Source organism: Rhagoletis zephyria, unplaced genomic scaffold, assembly GCF_001687245.7.
Source record: "Rhagoletis zephyria isolate East Lansing unplaced genomic scaffold, Rhagoletis_zephyria_1.1 Rzeph_scaffold_00047, whole genome shotgun sequence".
NCBI lineage: Eukaryota > Metazoa > Arthropoda > Insecta > Diptera > Tephritidae > Rhagoletis > Rhagoletis zephyria.
Genome location: NW_016157131.1, coordinates 308,655 through 329,968, shown reverse-complemented (window position 1 = coordinate 329,968; position 21,314 = coordinate 308,655). Strand labels below are relative to the sequence as shown.

The 21,314-nt window shown below is 39.7% G+C and overlaps 2 protein-coding genes across 2 annotated transcripts; both read right to left on the bottom strand.

Moving 5' to 3' along the window:
• Window positions 1-33: 33 nt before the first annotated feature.
• LOC108367682 (uncharacterized) lies at window positions 34-8,008 on the bottom strand. Its single transcript, XM_017622362.1, has 3 exons — window positions 7,524-8,008; window positions 7,152-7,441; window positions 34-1,143 (listed from the first exon to the last, which is right to left on the bottom strand). The coding sequence occupies exons 1-3, from the start codon at window positions 7,612-7,614 to the stop codon at window positions 145-147; spliced, it is 1,380 nt and encodes a 459-aa protein (XP_017477851.1). The 5' UTR covers window positions 7,615-8,008; the 3' UTR covers window positions 34-144.
• Window positions 8,009-10,432: 2,424 nt separating this feature from the next.
• Window positions 10,433-14,979, bottom strand: msl-2 (male-specific lethal 2). The gene is made up of 4 exons (XM_017622331.1): window positions 12,855-14,979; window positions 12,031-12,763; window positions 10,907-11,961; window positions 10,433-10,856 (listed from the first exon to the last, which is right to left on the bottom strand). Exons 1-3 carry the CDS (start codon window positions 14,409-14,411, stop codon window positions 10,907-10,909), a joined length of 3,345 nt encoding a protein of 1,114 aa, XP_017477820.1. The 5' UTR covers window positions 14,412-14,979; the 3' UTR covers window positions 10,433-10,856.
• Between the last annotated feature and the right edge of the window lie 6,335 nt (window positions 14,980-21,314).

The following is a 21,314-nucleotide window of genomic DNA, read 5'->3' as shown; positions in this document are numbered from 1 at the left end:
CTTCCGATTTTTTGAACTTATATAAATCCCATGTAATTATGCTTAAGCAATAAGCCACTTTTACCAACTTTTAAGCTTACAAGTTTATTTATTTAATTTACCTTTATAAATATTAGCATTATATTCATCGTATAGTATTTCCATTTATAGCTTAAAATCAAATGAAAAGTCACTACCCATATTTTCGAACTTTTCAAAGTTCTCCTTGATTGCCTTCTCAACATCAATTGTATCGAATTTCTCTTGTATGCGCATCTTAATGGGATTTTCTAGTAAATCCATAATTTGATAGCGCAATAAATTTGGTAAAATATTCACGGCCGCCTCAGCAATGTAATCCAATGTACCAGCGCCATCGCTGCGCACTTGTATGTTGCCCAAATCGATTTGCAAATCATTGATAACTGGTCGCTTACGTGTATCTAACGCTTGACTCACTTCCACAGTTAAGCGTATATATTGTACAGAGAATTTGAATACGCCTGTACGTGAAGCCAAAGCGAAATCCACTTCCCAATGACTCTCGCCGGCAATCTCTTGTGTACCCACATGGAAATGCAATTTAATTGTGTTATTCTGCATCGATACCGACATATCACCCACGCGATAGAAACTCGCCACACCATAAATCCAAGAGTTGAGCAGATGAAAGGTGAATATGCCAGCTGTGCGATTATAGTCAGGCAAATGATATGGATCATAGCCCATTTCTCGCACCTTTTTACGTCCTTCGGCTATGGCCATGTCGAGCGGCGTAATTGAGTTGGGCAGGCGCCGATCACCTAAGACTTTTTCCAGATTTCCATTTACCTCCTCGCGTATTTTCTTATCCGCCTCCTGTAGCATGAATGGTTTCATTGCATCGAAGACGAGTGTTGGCGCTGAATTTACTACGCTTTGGAATAAATTGCCCACTAAACCTAAATTCTGGAAGTCCATTGACATATCACGAAATGTTATATCCATTTTGATGTGTTCCGTAGTTAAGTGGCCATCTTTTTTTTCCACCGCAAGCCCTGCGTTCGCTTTGACATAGACATTTTTGAGGATAACTGTGAACGGACCATTTGCACGGGTAAAAAGAGCACTGAGCGTGTAAGATCCCTTAACGTTCATCTCGTCCAATTGTATGCCGACATCGACCTTGGTGGTGGCGGTATTGAAAAGATAATAAAAATTAATATTTAAGTAAATAGCTGAATATTTAGGATATGCTTATTAGAAAGTCAACAAACGAATTGGCGAAGGCCTTCTAACTCGATGATCGGTGGCTGTGTCGTCTTACTAGACTGAGAATGAGAACTTGAGTAGGATGTAACAACGGGAGCGGCAAGACTTCATAAAGTCCTACCAAAGGTAGAGGTCCAACCGTTCCCACGACAGTATGGTGTACGCAACCGGAACGACCCAGATTCATTTCTGACCAAGGACTGTCACTCCAGAATCATTTCCCAAAAACTTACAACAACAACAAAAGATACCCAATAGCAGACCATGGATTCGTTTAATCCCTTTCCCTCTGGTCCAGCGTCTCAAATCTGTCGAAACAGCACACTTCCTGGAGCTATCGTCAGTTGAGCTTGACGACAACGATTAGCAGGGGGTTCCACAGGGTGGTGTCCTTTCCCCATTACTGTTTAACTTTTATATTTCCAAACTCCCTCAACCACCAGAGGGAGTCTCGAATGGAGTCTGGAAATGGAATTGATGACTAGTGTTCGAAAGTAAATGGGTATCTCTCCGAGCTTTCTCAACCCAAATATACTCGGAGTAACTTTCGACAGTCTGCTCTCCTTCTCTGCGCACACAACCGTAATTGTTAACAAAGTAGCCGCAACAAGGTCCTCAAGTCGCTAGCCGGCAATACCTGGGGCAAGAAACGTTGCTGGCAACATACAAATCAATTGGGCGGTTCTAAATTACGCAGCACCAGTGTGGTCGCCGGGGACCAGTAGGACGCTGTGGATAAAGCTGCATATAGCACAAAACACAGCACTTGGGACAGCGACCGGATGTCTTCTAATGTCGCCAGAACACCACCTAAACGACGAGGCAAAAATGCTCTCCATAAAGCGAGCACAACACAATGCTCTGCAGCAATTCTTAGTAGGGAGCTACAGACGTGGACACCCGAACAGACACCTGCTTGTAGAGGGGCCCTCGCCAAGGCATGTCAGAAGGCATCTATACGAACTGACGGACGGAGTCTAGAGGTTTATAAAGCAACATCCGGACCGGACCCGTCAGCATATCGACAGGCCCTGAGCGTCATTCACACGGAGTCAGTCTCAAGTTACGTCGACTCGAGACCTGTGAATGCCGTTCTGGGCACACAACCACCTGACAGGCGAGACGGAGGTCTGCCTCGGGAGACTCGGACCACAATAGCCCAACTTCGCTCAGGCTACTGCAGCAGGTTGAACTCATACCTGAGTAGATTAGATGCAGATGTGCCAAATGAGTGCCCGGCATGCGGAGAGATACCCCCACACAACTGACACCTCTATTCCTGTGGACAGACCCTATAGAGGCTGCACGCTTCTTGGGTCTTCCGTTAGTAGAGCTTGCCCACAACGACTGAGATACTAGCCGATTTGGGCGGCGTTGTTGTAGCCGCTACAACAACAGCAACAGCAACGATTGACGGACCAACCGATTAAAATGGCGCTTAGTAGTGCCGCTACAATAACCTACCCTACGGCTACAATGCAGGAAGTAATGATCCGGAAGTAAACCAAGTTGCGGGGAAGAGTAGCACACCAACAAAAGTCATACGTCAAAAGAATCGTATACAGGTATATCCATGGGCGTAGCCAGATAGGGGCAGGAGGGTCCTCGAGCCCCTCCCTAACTTTCAAATTTTCCTTATATATATATAAAATAGTACCCTGAAATTCCAGCTTAATAGGGTCGAGCCTCCCCCTAAATTTCATTCTGGCTACGCCGATGGGTATATCAGGTATAGTTTTCTTACAGGAAACTGCATAGAAAACAGGAAGATCTATTCTCCATGCCCTTCGAGTTACAAAAGGAAAATTGAGAATTGGTGGTTACCAAGCGCAAACAGGTTCTTCTGCAATTTATCCTTTCATTGTGTTCGTGTGCGCTATTTCCATCGATGTTTCGACAAGGATTCACCATTGTCTTTCAGGCCCTGAGATATAACTGAGACAGTATACAGAAATCGGGGCGACCAACCAACACATCTATGTATATACAATCCGAAAGCGTACGAGGTTACCTGAAAGCTGGCGTAGGAATGCCTTCAGCTTTTAATACTCACGGCATCCAGGAACCGTGTTTACCTCATTTGGGTACCAGGACACAGTGGAGTCATGCGCAATGAAGTGCAGATATTTTCGCAAGAAAAGGGGCTGCACAGGGATTTGTAGGCCCAAGACCCGTTATCGATCTGCCATTGCGCTGCGACAGGCGATATGAATCGATGAAGAAGGAGTTGTAATATTATTCGACAAGTGATTAAAGTAAAGGATAATCAAACACTTGTCAAACCTAGACCTAGCTTTGACCAGTGTATCCGTGCATAAGCTTTGGATTAAAGAAGACGTGTAACCAAATAGAGGTATGTCACAAGAGATCGTTATCAGTAACTAGGTATCCTGAACCCTCCTCTTAATCTAATCTTCCCCTCTACGCTGTAGCCAACATGCTTACAGGGCAGAAAGATCCCCAGACAGGTCCCAGGGAGAGTTTTATCGCCCCTCCTTTGGAGCCTAGCAGTGAAGCAGTCAGCAGTATAAGCTGAATGGGATAAAGAGTACGTTCACGTATGTCATAATCCGAAAAATGTGTATTTACGTGACGAGTAAAACGATATAGTATGTTACGATTCGAACCCTGACCAGACCCAAAGTCTTACAGCTGAACATAAACTCAAATTGGATATTCGATAAACCGTTAAGGCAACAAAAGCCAGGAAAAGTGGCAAGAACACTTGAGGTACCTGAAACTTCATTGCTGGTGCGAGTAAGCTACGGTTAACTGTGAGGTTTGTATCGAACCCGTCCAAGTACTTTAGACCGTGTGTAGATTTCATTTGATAACCGGCAGTCGTCGGACCTCAAGGGATGGACGAGCTATATTAGCCAAGAATGCAATACTACGTCTTTCGCCGAATAATGCCAAACGCCGAGTAATCAAAATAATTCCCAAGCTGACAAAAACTAGTGCGTATCTTACTTTCACTAGCAGTGAAGTCCAAGGGGCCAACGAGAAGTCAGAAGCCTTGGTAAATAGACTACCTATCCATGGTTCTTAGCCGATATCTTTTCATAATTGTCCTTTCGCTAGTAGAGAAGATACTTTTGGCTTTGTTGTTCTGTACTTAAGGTACTATGAGAACCCAACTAAGAAATCACATGGCTTCCATGAAGTGCAAAGTTATCACCACATCACTTAACACCATAAGTATTCCCAGCCTCGAATCGAATCCGTATCAGCAAAAGCCACCCATTTGGCTCGTCGAAAGCCTATGCGGCAAAGCCAAAGAAAATCCCAGAAAAACAATGTACTTAAGATCATCTGAACACCTTCACAGCGAGGCAAATTTTCATTAAGAGGATTTAAACTTCAGTCCCGAGAAATCTGGATAGTCGTGAAGCCTCTTTGGGAGATCTGTTTAATTTATACGGAACTGCATAGTTACTTTTCAAACTTACACCGGGCGTGGGAAAATCATTTGATGAAACTGGCCTAGAGCTTGGCCAGCCTGAAATCAACCCAATTTGTGGATTTTTTTTTTACAAATCTTAAAATCAACCAAAAGAATCCGCGAAGAGTCAGATGAGAATGATTATCAATGATAAGTCTGGTGGATAACTATGTACACTAAGGGCGCCTTGGATCCAACCAAGAATGAGTCCGCGAAAATTCTGATGAGAAACATTATGACTAGTGATTGGTGGACAAGTAAGTACTACTACAACAACAGAAACAATTGGACGTATCAGTATGTAGACAGGTCTTCAGTGACCTTTCTCCGAAAGATTTCATGAACTCTCGTCCTGTCAATGCCGTACACGGCCTCTAACTATCACTTTAAGTAGAGGAAGAGCTTCCAGTTAGCTCGTGAGACCCGCGCTAATCTAGCACCTCAAACTCTTTTTATCCAAAAAACACTCCGACATACCTAACATATGTCCAAATTGTTTACCCTTTAACTCACTCATCTAACACTGCTTTCTTTCGCTGGTCCGACCGCGTTTACTGGCCGTTGGTTGAGCTGGACGACAACGTAAATCGCATACCAGGTTAATAAAGAAAACGGATCAAAAACAATCCGGTGTAAAAAAATAATTGGCAATGTAGTTGCCAAAAGGGGCTCATGCCTTAAAACTCCTGGCACCAGTGGATGCCAACCAGGATTTCAGATTGCAGTAGTGCCTAGTTATTGCAACGGTGACTTTCCCACGAGGAGCAAACCATACAGCAGTATCGATAGTATATTGGACAAGAAAAGCCTGATATTTAAACTGGTTTTCAGCAACCAAAATATCCCCAAAATGAAGAGAAGGGGTGGGTTTATGCAGCCTTGTCGAACTCCACTGCGCACTTCGACTACCTCAGACAGTCTCACCTTAAGAAGGCCAAAGGGCAAATAATATGCACTTCCTTGGATTGGTCGGAAAGAAGTGGTCACATATATCGATTTGCAACATAATAATAATAAGCATCTTTAGGCGCTTACACTTTTGCTAAGGGTTTGGGCCCAGCTTCTCCTTCAATTTGTGGCGTACGTATTGTTGTTGTTACACAAGTGGAGAGACCTACAGGAGGAAAATGCTTTTTATTGGAAAACGCAAAAATATTGGTCCTATAACCATTACGGTTTAGACCGAAAAAGGGTTAAACTGATCGGAAGTCCATTTTTTTAAATAGAACAAACCTGCTTTTATCGGCTATTCGAAAAAATATGAATGGCCCGGTCGAGGATGTTCTATCTTTTGTTCATACTTTCATACATAACTTTCGTTTTCGACCGAAAGTGGATTAAAACTTCCGGAAGTCTATTCTTTAACCGGAAGTGCATTCGAGAAAAAAGTTTCCGGGAAAAATTACGTATTCTTGTCCTCAGAAACCGAATCTGTGGTAAAAGCAAGCCTGGGCCATTTAAAAAAATTAACTTCCGGTCAGTTTAATGGTCAAAACTGGCAGTCGGTACTATGTCCCAAAAATAGAGCATTCCCGACTTGGTAATTCATATTTATTCGTTTTCCAATAAAAACATTTTCGTTTATAAATTTACTTATAAAATATAGAATAAATAAATAAATAAAAACATTTTCGTTCATTTTAGAAGTAAAGGAAGATTTTAAATTCGAAGGTCATTTAGAGTTTGAAAAAGGCATTTCTTAGAAAAAATTTCAACAAAATATGAGTATTTTTTTCCAAAAATTCAGAGTTTGTAGTAAAAACATATCCTATTTACAAAAATGGACTTTCAGTCAGCTTAACCTACTTCTGGTCGAAACCGAAAGTCTGTAATACGACCAAAAGATGGAGCACCCCCGACTTGGTACGTCACATTTTTGAGTTTCCAATAAAAAACATTACCCTTCATTTTACGAGGGGTGGGCGGCTGGTTTAAGGCACCCAGTATATACATATAATGGGTTAATTGCAGTTATTAGGAAGGACTGTAAACCATTACCAATCTTTAAGTTGTGGTTTTAATGTTGTGACACAAATGGAGGAACATTTCTTTAATGGCAGAATGAGTGGTGACTGCGCAGAGAAGGTGTCGGACCTGGATTCTATCGAGTGTAGGTACATACCTCCAGCCTCTCGGGTACGGCGGCACGGCCTTCTGCTGATCAAGTAAAATACACTGCTAACTAGTTATGTTGACGTAAGTCAAGCTATTAAATCATTAATTTCATTGACCAACTCACAGCTCCTGTTATCAATCAGCAAAAAAAATACACTTTAGTTTTCACTCGCTAGATTTTCTTAGAAACGGCAATTTCAAATGCGTATCGCTCTTATCAATAGCAGTGATCTTACAAGCAACAGCAAGCAATAAAATCTAACTTCAACGTGATTTTATGAATTTCCCCGTAAGAGTATTTTTTGCTTAATACCTAATTTTAGTTCTGTTTGACTGCTTTGGCTGGACGAAATATCTTACTTACCACCATTTGCTGTAAGTCCGCATTAACAGAGTCGATACGAAATTTCGACAGTCCATAAGCTTTCACCTTGGACATACTCAACGTACCCATGCCGACACTTTTACGAATATCCGGCACCTCCATGGGATCTGGAATCGGTGCACCCGGAAGACCCACTGGATCTTCTTGCTTAAAGTGCTCGAGTACGGCGAATAGCTGTGCAGCTAAACGATTCTCGGTTACACGTACGTTATGATCGTCTTTTGCATCGCTGGAAAGATCAACCTCTGCGGAGGATTCCGTTGATGAAGCTGAAACAAAGAAAACAATATACATACATACATTTTTAATTTTAACATTTATTTTGTGTATACTGCAAAGCTACTAGTTTACCATCGTCCTCGTCTTGTATTAGCGCATCACTAAAATACGAGCAAAGAAATAAGACAAAAGATAACGCGATCCATGTGCGCGTTCGAAGCATCTTTTTTTCTGGTCGAGTATAAACAACAACAATTTATCAGAAGCACTTTTAGCGCCGATCACCAAGAACAATAAAACATTCAATAATAAACAAGAAACACTGAGTATTTATTGAGATACTTCGATGCTCGCTTATAAAATAAGCCGTCCGGAGATGCGCGCACACTATACGGAAGGCAGCACACAAATGGACCTGTAAGTCGAAAGCTAAGCTGCTGCGGCCAGCCAGACAATTTGATATTGTCTAAGAAGGAGACTCTTGCTCAGTCGCCTTTGTGTGTGGAGAGTGACGAGAGATAAGCGCTACTGGAAGCGAGATTATGAAATCAATTTGAGTGCAATTGATAAGGGATTAGAATGGGGTGTGCGAAAAGGAATCTTTAAATACAGATTTAAGAAAAAAGCGGGAGTACCGGATACTCAGAAAATTTGTTGTGTAAAAACATCTGTGTACGGCTTGACAAAGCATAAAGAAGTTAGAAATTTAAAATTAATTTTATTTTGTTAATTTAAAGGTAGGTTTTGCAATTCCCTTCCGAGTGAATTTAAATCAAATTCGCTTTGAAATAAAATCGGCAGGGGTTGAAATTCACTCGGAAGTAAAGTCTGGACACGACTTAATACACGACTTCTTCATATCACTTCGGGACTATTCCAGGATTATTTTGTGACTAAGTTCGGACTGCGCACTTGGTCCAGAACTAGTCTCAAAATTGTCCTAAAGGGGTTCTGAAAAAGTTGTGAAATTGTCATGAAATGATCTCGATCAAGTCTTGAAACGGTCCCGAAATGGTCCCATATTAGTCCCAAAATGGTCCTAAAACAGTTCTGAGCTAGTCCCAAAACTCTCCTCCAATAATCCTAAAATAGTATCGCAATGGTCTAGAACTAGTCCCAAAATGGTGTAGAACTAGGCCCAATATTGCGCTGAAGTAGTCCAGAAACGTGCCTTTGTACAGACAAGAAGCAGTTGCCAATTTTCTGCTGGGTTAACGCAAATTTTAAGCGAGAGCTGTATCAAAAATATTTCAGGTCGCTTTGTCTAGAACTTTCACAAAAATGATAGATGAATGGAGCACTCGATATTCCTTTGCCTTTGACGAATGAACGCGATTTATCACTAGAAAGACGAACAGAGGCAATTGAAATAATTTTTGTCTGATCGCTAAAAATTTCTTGATACTTATTTCTCTTTGGTGTTAATTTTCTTAAACTAAATTGATAAAGGGAGAAAATGACTTTTCAATAACACATGGACAAGGATAATTAGGCAAAGATTGACTTGAGTTTTTAAAGATTTCACAAAAAGTATGTCTCAGATCTTCTAATATTAAATTTTGTTTTAGTTCGGTAGTTGAGCGAAAATGATTTTTTAAATTTTAATAATTTATTACATTTATTACCCAATTCGATTTTGATTCATTTTAAAACTTAATTATTCCAATTTAAAAGTACACAATCAATTGTAACATACATACAACTACAAACTAATTAATATATTTTTTAAGCATTTATTTAAATCTTATGTTTTTTTTTTGTAGTGTTATTGTGTATGTGCTTTTTTGTATAGTGTACTGATCTAAATTTGTTTTTTAAAAAATATACAAAAAACGCTATCTTAAACTTAATTGTAACATTTCAGAAATGCTTCGAGGTTCATTCAAATCTAAAGCAAAGTACAAAAAATATTCTACAAATAAAATACCGTTTAAAAACACTTTGCTTAAACATCCACTACGCGCATTTCACATTTCACCATTATTATGAAAAAAAAATATTAAAGTATTTTACAATTTGTTCTTGTGGACTTAGCGATAAATTAATATAAAATTCTAAATGTACTTTTGTATGTACATGTAATATATACATGCATATGTACGTAACATAATTAGGTAAACTAATATATATTGCAACTAGCTTTTGTTAGCTTGCAAATTTGTTGCAAGCATAAAGCAATGCCTAAATTAGGCATCGGTGCGGGCGTGTGTTGGGGTGGGGAAATTAGTCAATGGGAGTAGCTCCCATTCACAAAAGAATTAGTTCTTTAAGTTAAACCTATTACAAAGGTATGCATGTTTGGCAAAAATGACAACTAGCAAGAAATGGTCCGGTTGATTGGTACAAGTTTTACAGTACTGAACTAGAGCGAGAGTATTATTTTCTGTTTTGTTTTTTTTTTTACCTAAGGAAATTTTTATTTTTGGTGTCTAATTTGAATCGCCTACCAAAACATAAGTAGGAGAAATGCCTTCTGCAGTATCCCCACTTAAAACAAATTTTAAATCCATTTTGCATTACTAGCGACCACTATTTGGAATTAACTTGGCAATAATCTGTGCTTATGTATATCTACATAATATCCAAAATAATAGTAAAATAGCTTAAGTCAATACAATGAAAAGCTAATCGTTTTTGTTGCTCATAATTTCCATGTGATTTGCTAGAAATAATTTTAAATGTTAAAAATAAATAATTGCACTAAGGTATTTCTTATAAGAATAACTCTTCTTAAACGCTTTAATACATTAGCTAAGAAGAAAACAACAAATGCATGGTATTGTTTTTGTTATAACACCATACGAATTTCCCAGAGTTTGCGGCAATGCTGCTGGCGTGACAGCGTTTCACCAATATACATACATATATATGGATTACGTAGGTCCGACTGTCATGGGAACAAAGGTATTTTCATGCTTGTTGTTGTTGTTGTAGCAGCATACAAATTCCCCAAAGACTTTTTGGGGAGTGTTGCTGGAGTGACAGTCCTTGGCCAGATATAAATCTGGGTCGTTCCGGTTACGTAGACCCGACTGTCATGCTTGTCTTTCCTGTTACTAACGAAGCACACTTTTTTGACTTAAGACTTCTTTAGCAACACAATTACAGTTGATATAGACAATATTACTTTCTACAGACCTGCAACATCAACAGAGTTAATTACATTCGCTTGGCAGGAAAGTAAAATTAAAACTGCAGCCATCTTGTTTTTTTTTTGCCAGAGATACGAGTAAATAAAGAACACCTAATACCCGTCGCTAGTATCTATGTATATGAAATTTACCTAGATTTACATATGTAAATACTGAGCTCCAATTTGCCAACATCGCTAATTCGAAACCCTTTACATTCCGCCATGTTTTTTGTGCAAATTTCGCGCGCAAATCTCCAGCCTGAGCGTAGATTCCCCGCACACTTGGATAAATTTGTTTATTCCATTACAGCTGCCACATTTTGATCGTCCCTCTTATATCATACAATCAGCATTTTTAATCTCCCTTTTTTTTTCTCCTAAATTACAAATCACTCGCTTCAATTACTTCCAGCAAAGCAGGCGTTATGTGCGATCCTGACCCGCTGATATTCATGTTCATACCCAAACTCATGCGACTGGCACTGCCACTCGCGCTACCTGTACTGCCACTACTCAGTGATGGTAATGATGTGATTCGTGTTGTCGTTGGCGTACTTTGGAGGCCACTATGGTTGTTGTAGATAGTAGATATCATGTTGGAATTGATGTTGTTGTTGCCATTGCTATTGCTACCGCCATTATTAACGACAGACGTTGATGTAACAGCGCCCGTAGTAAAGTTCATAAAATCGGATTCGGAGGAATCCGAAAATAGTTCGGCCTTGAATGTGTTCGGCGAAGAGGACATTAGGATAGGCGATAGGGTTATGGTTGTGCCTGAGGCATTTGATGACAGTAACGGTGTGAGGTTTTGTGATTGACGGGCGTTGTTGTGGTTGTTGTTGTTAACACTTGTAGAACGCATTGTAATAATGTTAGATTTTAATTGTTGATTATGTGTATGATGATGGGTTTGATGCAGTTGGCGTTGGTGTTGTGGTTGCTGTTGTTGGGTGTGCTGCTGCTGCTGCTGCTGCTGGTGGTGATGCTGTTGATTGTGATGTTGCAGTTGTATGGGTATCGTGGTCGTTGCACTGTAATTGCTAACACCTGAATTGGTTGTGTTATTGGTAGAGGTTGTTATGATATTGGAAGAGGTCAGACGTTGTGCATGCATTTGTTGCTGATGGTGCTTTTGTTGTAATTGATGTTGTTGCTGCTGCAAACGATTTGCATGATTTTGTTGATGCATCAAAACGCTTTTTGTTGTTACAGTAACTGGCGTAGTCGCCGCGGTACTGCTGGTTGTATTAGATAAAATATTTACTGTCGACAAGTTACTCAATAGAGTGTGGTTATTGTTGTTGCTGGTAGCACTACTATTACTACTACTACTGACTGACGTTGCCACTTGTAGCTGGGGAATACTATGGATACGCTGGATACTGGTATTATTTTGTTGATGGTGTGTGGGCCCCGTGGTTAGGACATTCACAACTAGAGATTAGAGAAAAAGTGCATTGAGATATTATTTATTTTACCAGTTTAGCCATGACCATAGTTTACCTTGATATTTACCGTCGGCATTTTGAATGAGCACCGATTCAAGTGGCAGCATATTAGTTTGCTGTTGGTTGCTACCAATATTTGTGCTGTTTGTTGTTTGCTGTTGTTGTTGTTGGTGTTGTTGCGTATGCTGTGAAGAAATGGGATGCAAACTAATGAATGGTATCAGCGTTGCACCTTTGGAAGACGGCGATGAAGAGCTTGATGTCAAATGCAGTTGCGATGCCACCGTTGCCACCGACGACGATGGCAATGTTGTGGACGTAGATCCATGTTGCTCAGACACAATTGCTGTGGTCTGTTGATGTGTAGAAAGTTGAATGGGCGAAGTTGCTGTTGCCGTTGAAATACTATGAGTACGCGTGGTAAGCGTATTACCCACTTGCAAATCGCTTGGGCTCAAACTTGGGGTTTCATCCGCCATTTGAATTTCATAGCAAGCCAGTTCGGGTATTACCGGACGCACTTTGCCACCATCAGGACGATGAGGATTTCTGCAGCCACGACATTTGCAGCCAATACAAGACTTGGAATCTACATAGCAGGGGCAACGCTGACCACAGCAAGTCAATTTACCCGGTGTAGGAGTGGCATTACCGCATCGGCACCCACGGCGTTTTGCGTTCAACTTGTTGGCCGGATTTTGCTGTTGCATTGTGCCAACTGTGTTGCTCGTTGAAGCAAGTGTTGGTGTAGACACTGAAGAACTGGAGATTGAGGTCGCAACGTTTTTCTGAAAGATTTTATATACATTTTTTTTAAATGTTATATATGTTCCTATGTAATTATTTATATAAAGTTGAAAATTTTACAATAAAGCTTACTCTCTGTCCATTTTCCTCATCACCATCAGTCTTCCTTTTAATTGTTATCTTATTTCCTACCCCGGTATACAGCACCGAGTACATTGCCGAGCCATTGGATACCGTTTTTATCGAAGGTGGATTTCGTATTTGTTGTGAAGTTATTGTGGCAGTGGTTGTTGTTGGACAGGTGGAGGTTATCGATGTGGGTGTTGTAATTGTGGTAACAGTAGCCGACGAGATTGTAGCTGATGTTACAGGCGCAGTTGATGCCGTTACTTTGAAAGTAAGTGCCCCATGTCCATCTAATTGCGTTAAACCAGCAGCCTTCACCGCCGACGCCAAACTGATTGGTCCGCCACCACGAGCTTGCGCTTGCGCCAATTGACGTTTAAGCGTTTGTAACTTGGCTGATGCTATAGTTAAGGGTGCAGTGGTTGTGGCCGAAGAAGAGACAATGGGTACCACAATTCCAGGCGTGTTTGGTCCAACGTATGTAATTGTCGGCGACGAAGAAAGGTTCGCTACACTGTTGTTACTGCTTCCCGCAAGCGGTTGTGTGGTGCGAAGCTGTGACGCATGAACACTACTCGATTCGCTGACTCCCGGCTTCATACTCTTCACATATACCATATGTGATTGAGTATGTGGTTGTTGTGACACAGTTGAATTCACTTTTGATGCCATAACGAAATGCGTGTTGCTGTTCGTAGAAGTGAGATTAGTGTTTAAATGTTCCAGTTTTATAATTGTGTTGTGTGTTGGCAATAATGCGGAGGAGCTGTTGCTGATTGCTGCCGGTGGGTTAGGAGGCGTGGCTAATCGTGGTGCAGTTTGGGTATGTAATCTCCTGGGAGGCACGGAAAGCGGTGCTAAAGGCGTAACTGCACTAACGGAGATGGGCATGGTTTGGCTCGTAACCATTGGTCCTACTGCGGGCGCAGTGACAAGCGGTTGTGGTATTTTTAGTACCGGCGTGACTGGAGGTAAGTCAGCGTTGAAGGCATTCAATACATCCTCATAGCGGGAACCTTCCTGAATTATGTCGCCGCAAGTTGTCATGTGTGGCATTGGCGCTACACCGAATACGTTCTCTCCGCTGCAAGTTAACGCTTGATGCGCCTTTTGCCGACTGAGCTGAGCGTAAAAGTTGGTACCCAATAAATGTTCACAAAGACTTTTGTAGCAGAGCAGTAAACAACGCATCGTCTTATTTTCAGCATACGTTTTGAAATCTTGCAGATCTTTACAACTTATACATAGTGGACGCAGAGCTTTTCGGCCGCGCACACATAGCCGGCATACATTGTGGTGACAGCGGGCATTATTAAGTGGTGCGTACGGGTCATTTAGTAGACGGGCACATACAGCACACGATAGCAGTTGCCTTAGTTGGCCAAATAAACGGCTAAGATCAAGCATACGTTGTTCGCCAAGTCCGTTACTCTCTGTTGTATCGGACTGCAATACTAGTTGCGCCGTGGACACATATACACAAACGGCATTCATAGCGTCAAGGCGCTTCTCTTCACCAAACCCGCTGCCACCACTTACACTTCCACTAACCACAGAAAACATCAACAAATACTGTTGGTTGGATAATTTGGATGATCACTGAATTGTTGATAATAAATAGAGGTGATAGTTTACAATTCAATAGCCCATAATCACAACAACCTATTTACATATGTGGGTTTCCGAATGTTTTGTTGTTATTGGTAGAGTTGTCTATTGCAAAATCGATGGCGCTAACTGCCGGCGGATCGCGGATCAATGCGCGAAACACGATTTTTTACTTTTCACGAATTCTTAAGTTATTGATTTAAAAGGCACATAGAGATTTGCGCATACAAACATCGGTCATCGGTCTGAAGCTATTTGTTTCCACTTTGAATCACTTAATCTAATGTAAAAAAGTCCAAGAGCACCATTTAGAACATTGCTCGCTTGGGGCTAGTTTTGTGACACGCGCTCAGCACTTTAAGCAAACCATTTTTTGCCTGCTATAGATAGAAAAATATTGCCGCTTCACTTCATACACGTTCCGCAAGTAAACGTTTGCTTTTGGCCCAATTTGATTACAGAAAATTACTATGCAAAATAAAAATTGCGCTGAAAAAATGCTGAAAACTCCACTCGGATTGTTTTTTTGGCATTTCGTTAGCAAAGCAAAGCAAGATAAAAATTCCAGTCTAAAAGAAATGTCAAATGTCAAAATGGCTGGAATTCTGGAATGCACTACCGGAAGTCAATGGAATAATGGGTGGGAATTCATTGGAATGGACTACCGGAAATCATTGGAATACACCTCGGAAAGTCATTGGAATGCACTACCAGAAGTACAGGGTGGAATGTAGGATCACAGGGCGCGCACAATGTGGATTTTTCACATTTTCCACATTTGACATTCCAATCGGTTATGGAGCACGAACCGGTTAGGGAAATTGACGCAAAAGCTAGCTGCAGCCAACTTCATTAATTGTTTCCGCGCCAATTAGAAGTTTCCTGAAGAGGAAGTAAAAAGTGATAAACGTTTTATAAAATTGCGATTAATTTACGAAAATACATATGTACATAAGTAATTATTTGTTTAACGTCTTGTGGATTTTAAAAATTCAAGAGAAACTAAGAGAAATCGAACTGGGACTGTGTAAAAAGTAATGTAGTAGCAGTGTTGAGTATTTGTCTACAATCACTTTGCCATTATCAGCGCTTCCGGGAAATACTGGTTTACTTTCATAAAAGTGCAAGCAAAGTTGCTTTCCTGTTCAATTCAGAACTTCTGGAACTTTATGTATGTGTGTACCTACATGTTTTTGTTTTATAAAACGCACAATCTATTTTTATTGGAAAAATGTCGCCGGCGGATTTGGAGTTGGATATGGTTAAGAATAAGGAAGAAGTTACTCTGCTAGGTTTGCAATTGAGTGCCCAGTCTTCCATAGAATCTGAGTATGAGTAATTTAATTGAATACTTAAAACCAGGTTAACAATGCTCAGAAAGCATACTACAATTGTTTGTCACTTAAGGGCTGCATATCAAGACTACAGTTAAGAGCATTAAATAGAAGACCAGCTGTTAAAGTTTGCGAGTTTGCTTCTATCGTAACCGAGGGTGTGTTTTCGCGTGTCAAAGCAATTGATAAAAGCAAGGTTGTACGTTCGATTCAATACGCATTTGTACTTTTATGTCAGCACACATTCCACATCTCTGGGTTTGATATATTTTAAAGTACGCAATACCAAGCCATCACCTTAATGAAATATTTTAAATTTAATACACTTAACAGAACTTTATAATTACTATTATAATATACATTGATGAAGAATAATGTGCTTGTGGTTTTTAAAAGTGGCATACATATATTAAGGAAAGAGGCTCAAGCAAACAAAACCTAACTGCCATCACCCACAATGCCTACTTGAACATCTAACGAAAGAGTTAATGAATTTTCCTAGGTATATTTGTGTATTTAAATCAACACCTTTGTGCTAAGTAAACTTAAAAGAAAAAAAGTAAAAAAAAAAATCAACACATAAACAAAGATAGTTTACAAAAGACTAATAGCAAAAGCGCATATGCTGCGAGAGCCACATCTGTTCGGTCAAAAAAAAAAAAAAGAAGACAAATGTGTTAAAGAAAGCCTAAAAGGAAAACGTCAAGTAAAATATAGTAAAGTAAATACAAGAAATAAAAAAAAAAATAATCGCAAAAATCATTGATGTCATGAAATAAACGCATTGTATCAGCCAAATGGTGCAGAGCGTCGGCCAGCCGGTCAGTTGCCACATAAGATCGGCGTTTGCTCGGCACCACCAATATGCCCCTACGTATTGAATGTACACATACATACATATGCAGTTGTATTGGCAAAGCGTTTCATTTTCAGTGACCGCGCAGCTTTTCAATTCGGAGCGATTTTCGCATTGCATTGTTTTTTTTGCCGGCAAACTCATAAATTTTCTTGCACGATCGTACGAATGCTCGCAGTTCTAGATCTCTTCGCTTTTCGCAGTCATCTACGTAAAACCTTGCATATGTATGTACAATCTTTTGCGTATATCCTAGATCTATACATATATATTTATATATGTATGTATGTATATACAAATATCTAAACAAAAGATGTACATGTATCGCTAAGACATCTCAAGAAATAAGAGCACATCGCCTTCGGAATTGGCAACCACATTCACATTCACACTTCTGCAGCCTTATTAACGGTACATACATGTCTATCATCCGCACTGTAGACTGACTCTTGGCATCAGCACTGCCATCGTTAATGCAAGTGGAAAATTCTTTCAGTTGGTGTTTCGTACTCGTCGAGTGTTGTTCTCGGTTTCTTCCTCAGAAGATTTTCCGTTTCTCATTTAAAATAAGTTTTCTTTATTTAATTCATATATACATATAGTATACGCGCGCGTACGCACGCACGCACACACACGTCGCGCTCCTCTGAAATAAAAGTTCTGCGGGAAAAACGCAACGTTTTACATTGGTGTACCTTTAAGTGTACGACTAATTTGTGTCTCGATCCCTACGTGTCCTGAGTTTGTGGTTAGTAGTGCGATCGAAAATCATCCTAAGAAAAGTTGAAAACGAAATATTTAATTTTTAATCACACACCGGATATGCTCAACTACCTAGCCATCTTACATAATAATTGAAAATTTCTTAATGCTAAACAGTCAAACGCAAGTTTTCGAAGAACACACACACACACACACATATGTATGTATGTAGATGAAGAAAATTGCGTGAAAAAGTGCATACATATGTATATGAAGAATATATTAAGCAATAGCAAAATTAATTACTTTATTAAGTGGCACAATTTGTAGTTACTCGATTTAAAATACTCGTAATCGTTGTGAAAATCAAAAAAAAAAATTGGACAAACGGTGGAAATGTTATGTTGAGTGTGGCTGCTGTCAGTAAAAGTGTTCCATCACTTGCTGTATGTACATATGTATGTACAGACAAGTACATTTTACATTGCCCACAGCATCAGCAGCACCAGCAACAACAACAACAACAACAGCATCAGCATCAGCACCAGCAGGCTGTGGCGGTAGCAGCTAATATACTAGCAGAAAATTCGGCTGAATAAGTTTAACGAACTGAGTTCATTTCTATTTTTGAAATACGAAAAAATTTTCCCAATTTTTCTTTTACTTCATTTCATCTAAACGAATTGGCCACAAAGTGTGCTTTGGCAATGGGAATGGGTAGTGCTGATGATGCTTGATGTTGTTGTTGTTGTTAATGATTTTACTGATCATTTCGATGCTGTTGCTGCTGGTTATTGCTATATATACATATGTGCGTATGTATGCGTGGTTTATGGCCATGCCTTCAGCTGTGTATGGTGGCTGCCCCGCTGCTGGCCATTTCATAGCGGCTCCAAGCCTTACCATAAACTAAGTACTATATACGACCACACCGCGAATATACATATATATATATATATTTTTTTTAATTTTATTGCGATCGGTCTAAAATCAACGATATGAATGAAAAAGAAATGTGCTGTAGCAGAATTAAAAAAAAATAAAATAAAATATATAAATCACTTTCTTTGAATTAGTGGGATTAGTGCATAAACAAATGGAAAATACTAAAAATAGAGTTTGATTTTATTAATAACCTTTGTATAATGCAACCGTATAACATATCGACTGCTGAGTGGAAGATCGACCTATCTCAGCAGCCAGTTCGAAAACGCCCAATCTTAAAAAAACTTTTCAAGAACGCTCTATTTCAGAATTTTATTGAAAAACATCCTATCTCAGAATTTGCTTGAAGAACACCCTGGCTCAGAATGCGGTTCAAAAACGCCCTATCTCACTTCAAAATGTGTTGAAAATGTTTTGATATACATAGGGAGTTTTTGAATCGGCTGGCATTCTTGAATAGTTTTTTGAGATAGAGCGTTTTCGAGCTCATATATCATATATCATAAATCGACCCTGTCCTCTTGGTACCTTTTACTTTGAGAGTGAAAATATTTAATTCAAAATGCAGTGTTGAAAAAAAAATGTCACAAGCCAATCATTTTAAAACTTTTCTTTGAGAGAAAAATCGTCGAGAAAAATCGATACATTTTGTTTTTTATTTTTGTAACAGTATACAAAGAAAACATAGAACAAGTGTAGCTGCAGTAACAGTCCTTGGCCAGTTAAAAAAAAAAAAACAGCGCTGTAAACTAGGCAGTCATGAGAAATGATTACCAGGCTCTTTTTTGATCGAGCGAAAGAGAAGAGAGTTTTTCCATTTTCAATACCCAAAGATGCACCAACTTAGCCTGAAGAACAGGGAAAGTTACCAAGAAAATACTGCGTACTAGTCTCATCCTTCAACGAAGATGTGCACAGTGGATCATCGACAATACATTTGCTGATCATACTTATATTTCGTTCCCGCGGTTTGTATACCGTAATCGGTGCCAAAAGGGGTAGATGCACCCTGCTTCTCTGTCGAAGATGGCTTTTTTGCTGGTCTCTGTGTAACACCAACTACTTTAACTAAATATTGCAAAGACTTCCAATTGAAAGACCGTTGTCACTGTGCCTAAAGCAGAGAGCACTTGAAATTACACCTCAGTACCACCTTTAGTCTGGGCTTCCCAAGAGAGTGTCATTCAGCCCTATCGTCAACTCCACGCAAATAAATCGTTCCCATAATTTAACAGGCAACACAAAAACAAATTGGGAAAAAATGTTTTTGTTTTGCTTTATAATTTTTGGGAATATTTGTTCACGTGAAATTCCCGATAGAGCCGTGTATATCTCGATTGCTACCTTGTAGGACATACTTTCCTCCAAAAGAGGCTCTAGTTCGTTATTTGGATGTTCCTCTGACGAATCTTCTGAACAACTCTCTGTGGAACCAGGACTCCGATCGTTGTGCCACAATCCAGAAGAATGCAGTTGGAATGGTAAATACAGGGGTAGCCATTCCAACCAACTGTTAAGAGCCGTACCCAATCGGGTGAAGAATTCCAAAATTTAAAACTCACTCCTTAACAACAATCCCATTTTTTGTAACCACTTTTGACTATTTTCGACGCATTTTTTCGGGTCACCGAAAAGTTACGCTTGATGCTCATCCCCGTTTTATTATCTACCGATGAACGTTTCTTTTCAACTCCCTCTTCACTGCGAGTGTGTACAGTATTTGTTGGAATACTTTTTTTTACGCTAATATACGAATATTCCATCGTCACCATTTCTGTATTTCTTTATTATTTGTCTACTCCAATCCGTCTGTCTACTCCAATCAGTCCACTTCCTTTTGGTGATTGTCTGAGATCTACGAAGTGCGTAGTCAGTGGAGTTCGACAAGGCTGTCTACTCCAACCCGTCCACTACTTTTTGGTGGTTGGAGATGTGCAGGATGCTACCTTGAAGCCCCTCCTTGACTGCTCACTTCGGTGGACCATGCCCAGGTCACGTTTCTTTAGTGCTTTAAATCGTTTTAAAAGCATCGCACCGTTCTTAATTTACTGCTTTCTCTTTTTCAGTGTATCTTGCCATTTTTATAGCCGTCTAATAATTAACTCACTAAGATGCCTCGATTCCTTAACATGTATTGACTGTTCGCTATTCATATATAAATAGCTTGCAAAATTCAGTAGTGTTTAAAAGAAATAAACAAACTTATAAATTCTTCCACAGGAAGCATGTAGATATCTGCACGATGCGCGAAATGGAAGAAATCGAGAAATCTGTATTCACCACATATTAGACATATATATGTATGTAAATATGTACGAGAATAGGTCGAAATACGCTCGCCGCTATACACAAAGCGGTCAAAAGGATTGCAAGTGCTTGTACTTTACTAAAAATACCTAAAGTATGTACATACATGTGGATACTTATTTACTTACTTATAAAGTTGCTTATTCGAATGCATCCAAGTAAATATGAGTGTATGTAGGGTTCCTATTTACATACATACATCTATAGATAGTTGGGTAGATAAATGCATGGGTATTCCAGAAAACAGACACTGCGACCTGAAAAGTATTTTATATCTCAAAATAGGTGCGCAAATTAGTCTAGCCGAGACCCCCTCGACATCCCTGATTTATCCTAAAAGGATTTGGCAGTCGGATATCTGAATTATAAAGGTTTGACCATTGGAGATTCGAAATAAATTAAGCTTTATCCCGCTAAGGCTTGAAGTCACATAGAATGTGTTCGAAAGTTTCCTCGTACTCAAGCCAGATCCGGCATTGCGAGTCTTCGATAACACATATTATGAAATCGTAGTTAGCTGTGACCAGTTAGGTACTCAGAAATAAGCCTGATGTCATTTCTGTTTAATTGAATCGTAGTCAAAAGGCCTCTGTACTCCCAAGAACACCTGCATGACGCTTACTTTTATAGCTCCCACTTAAAAAAAATTACATATCTCGTTTCTCTTCTGTGCCAACTGAGGCAAATTGGAAATAGTAAGTGTAACTAAGTCCT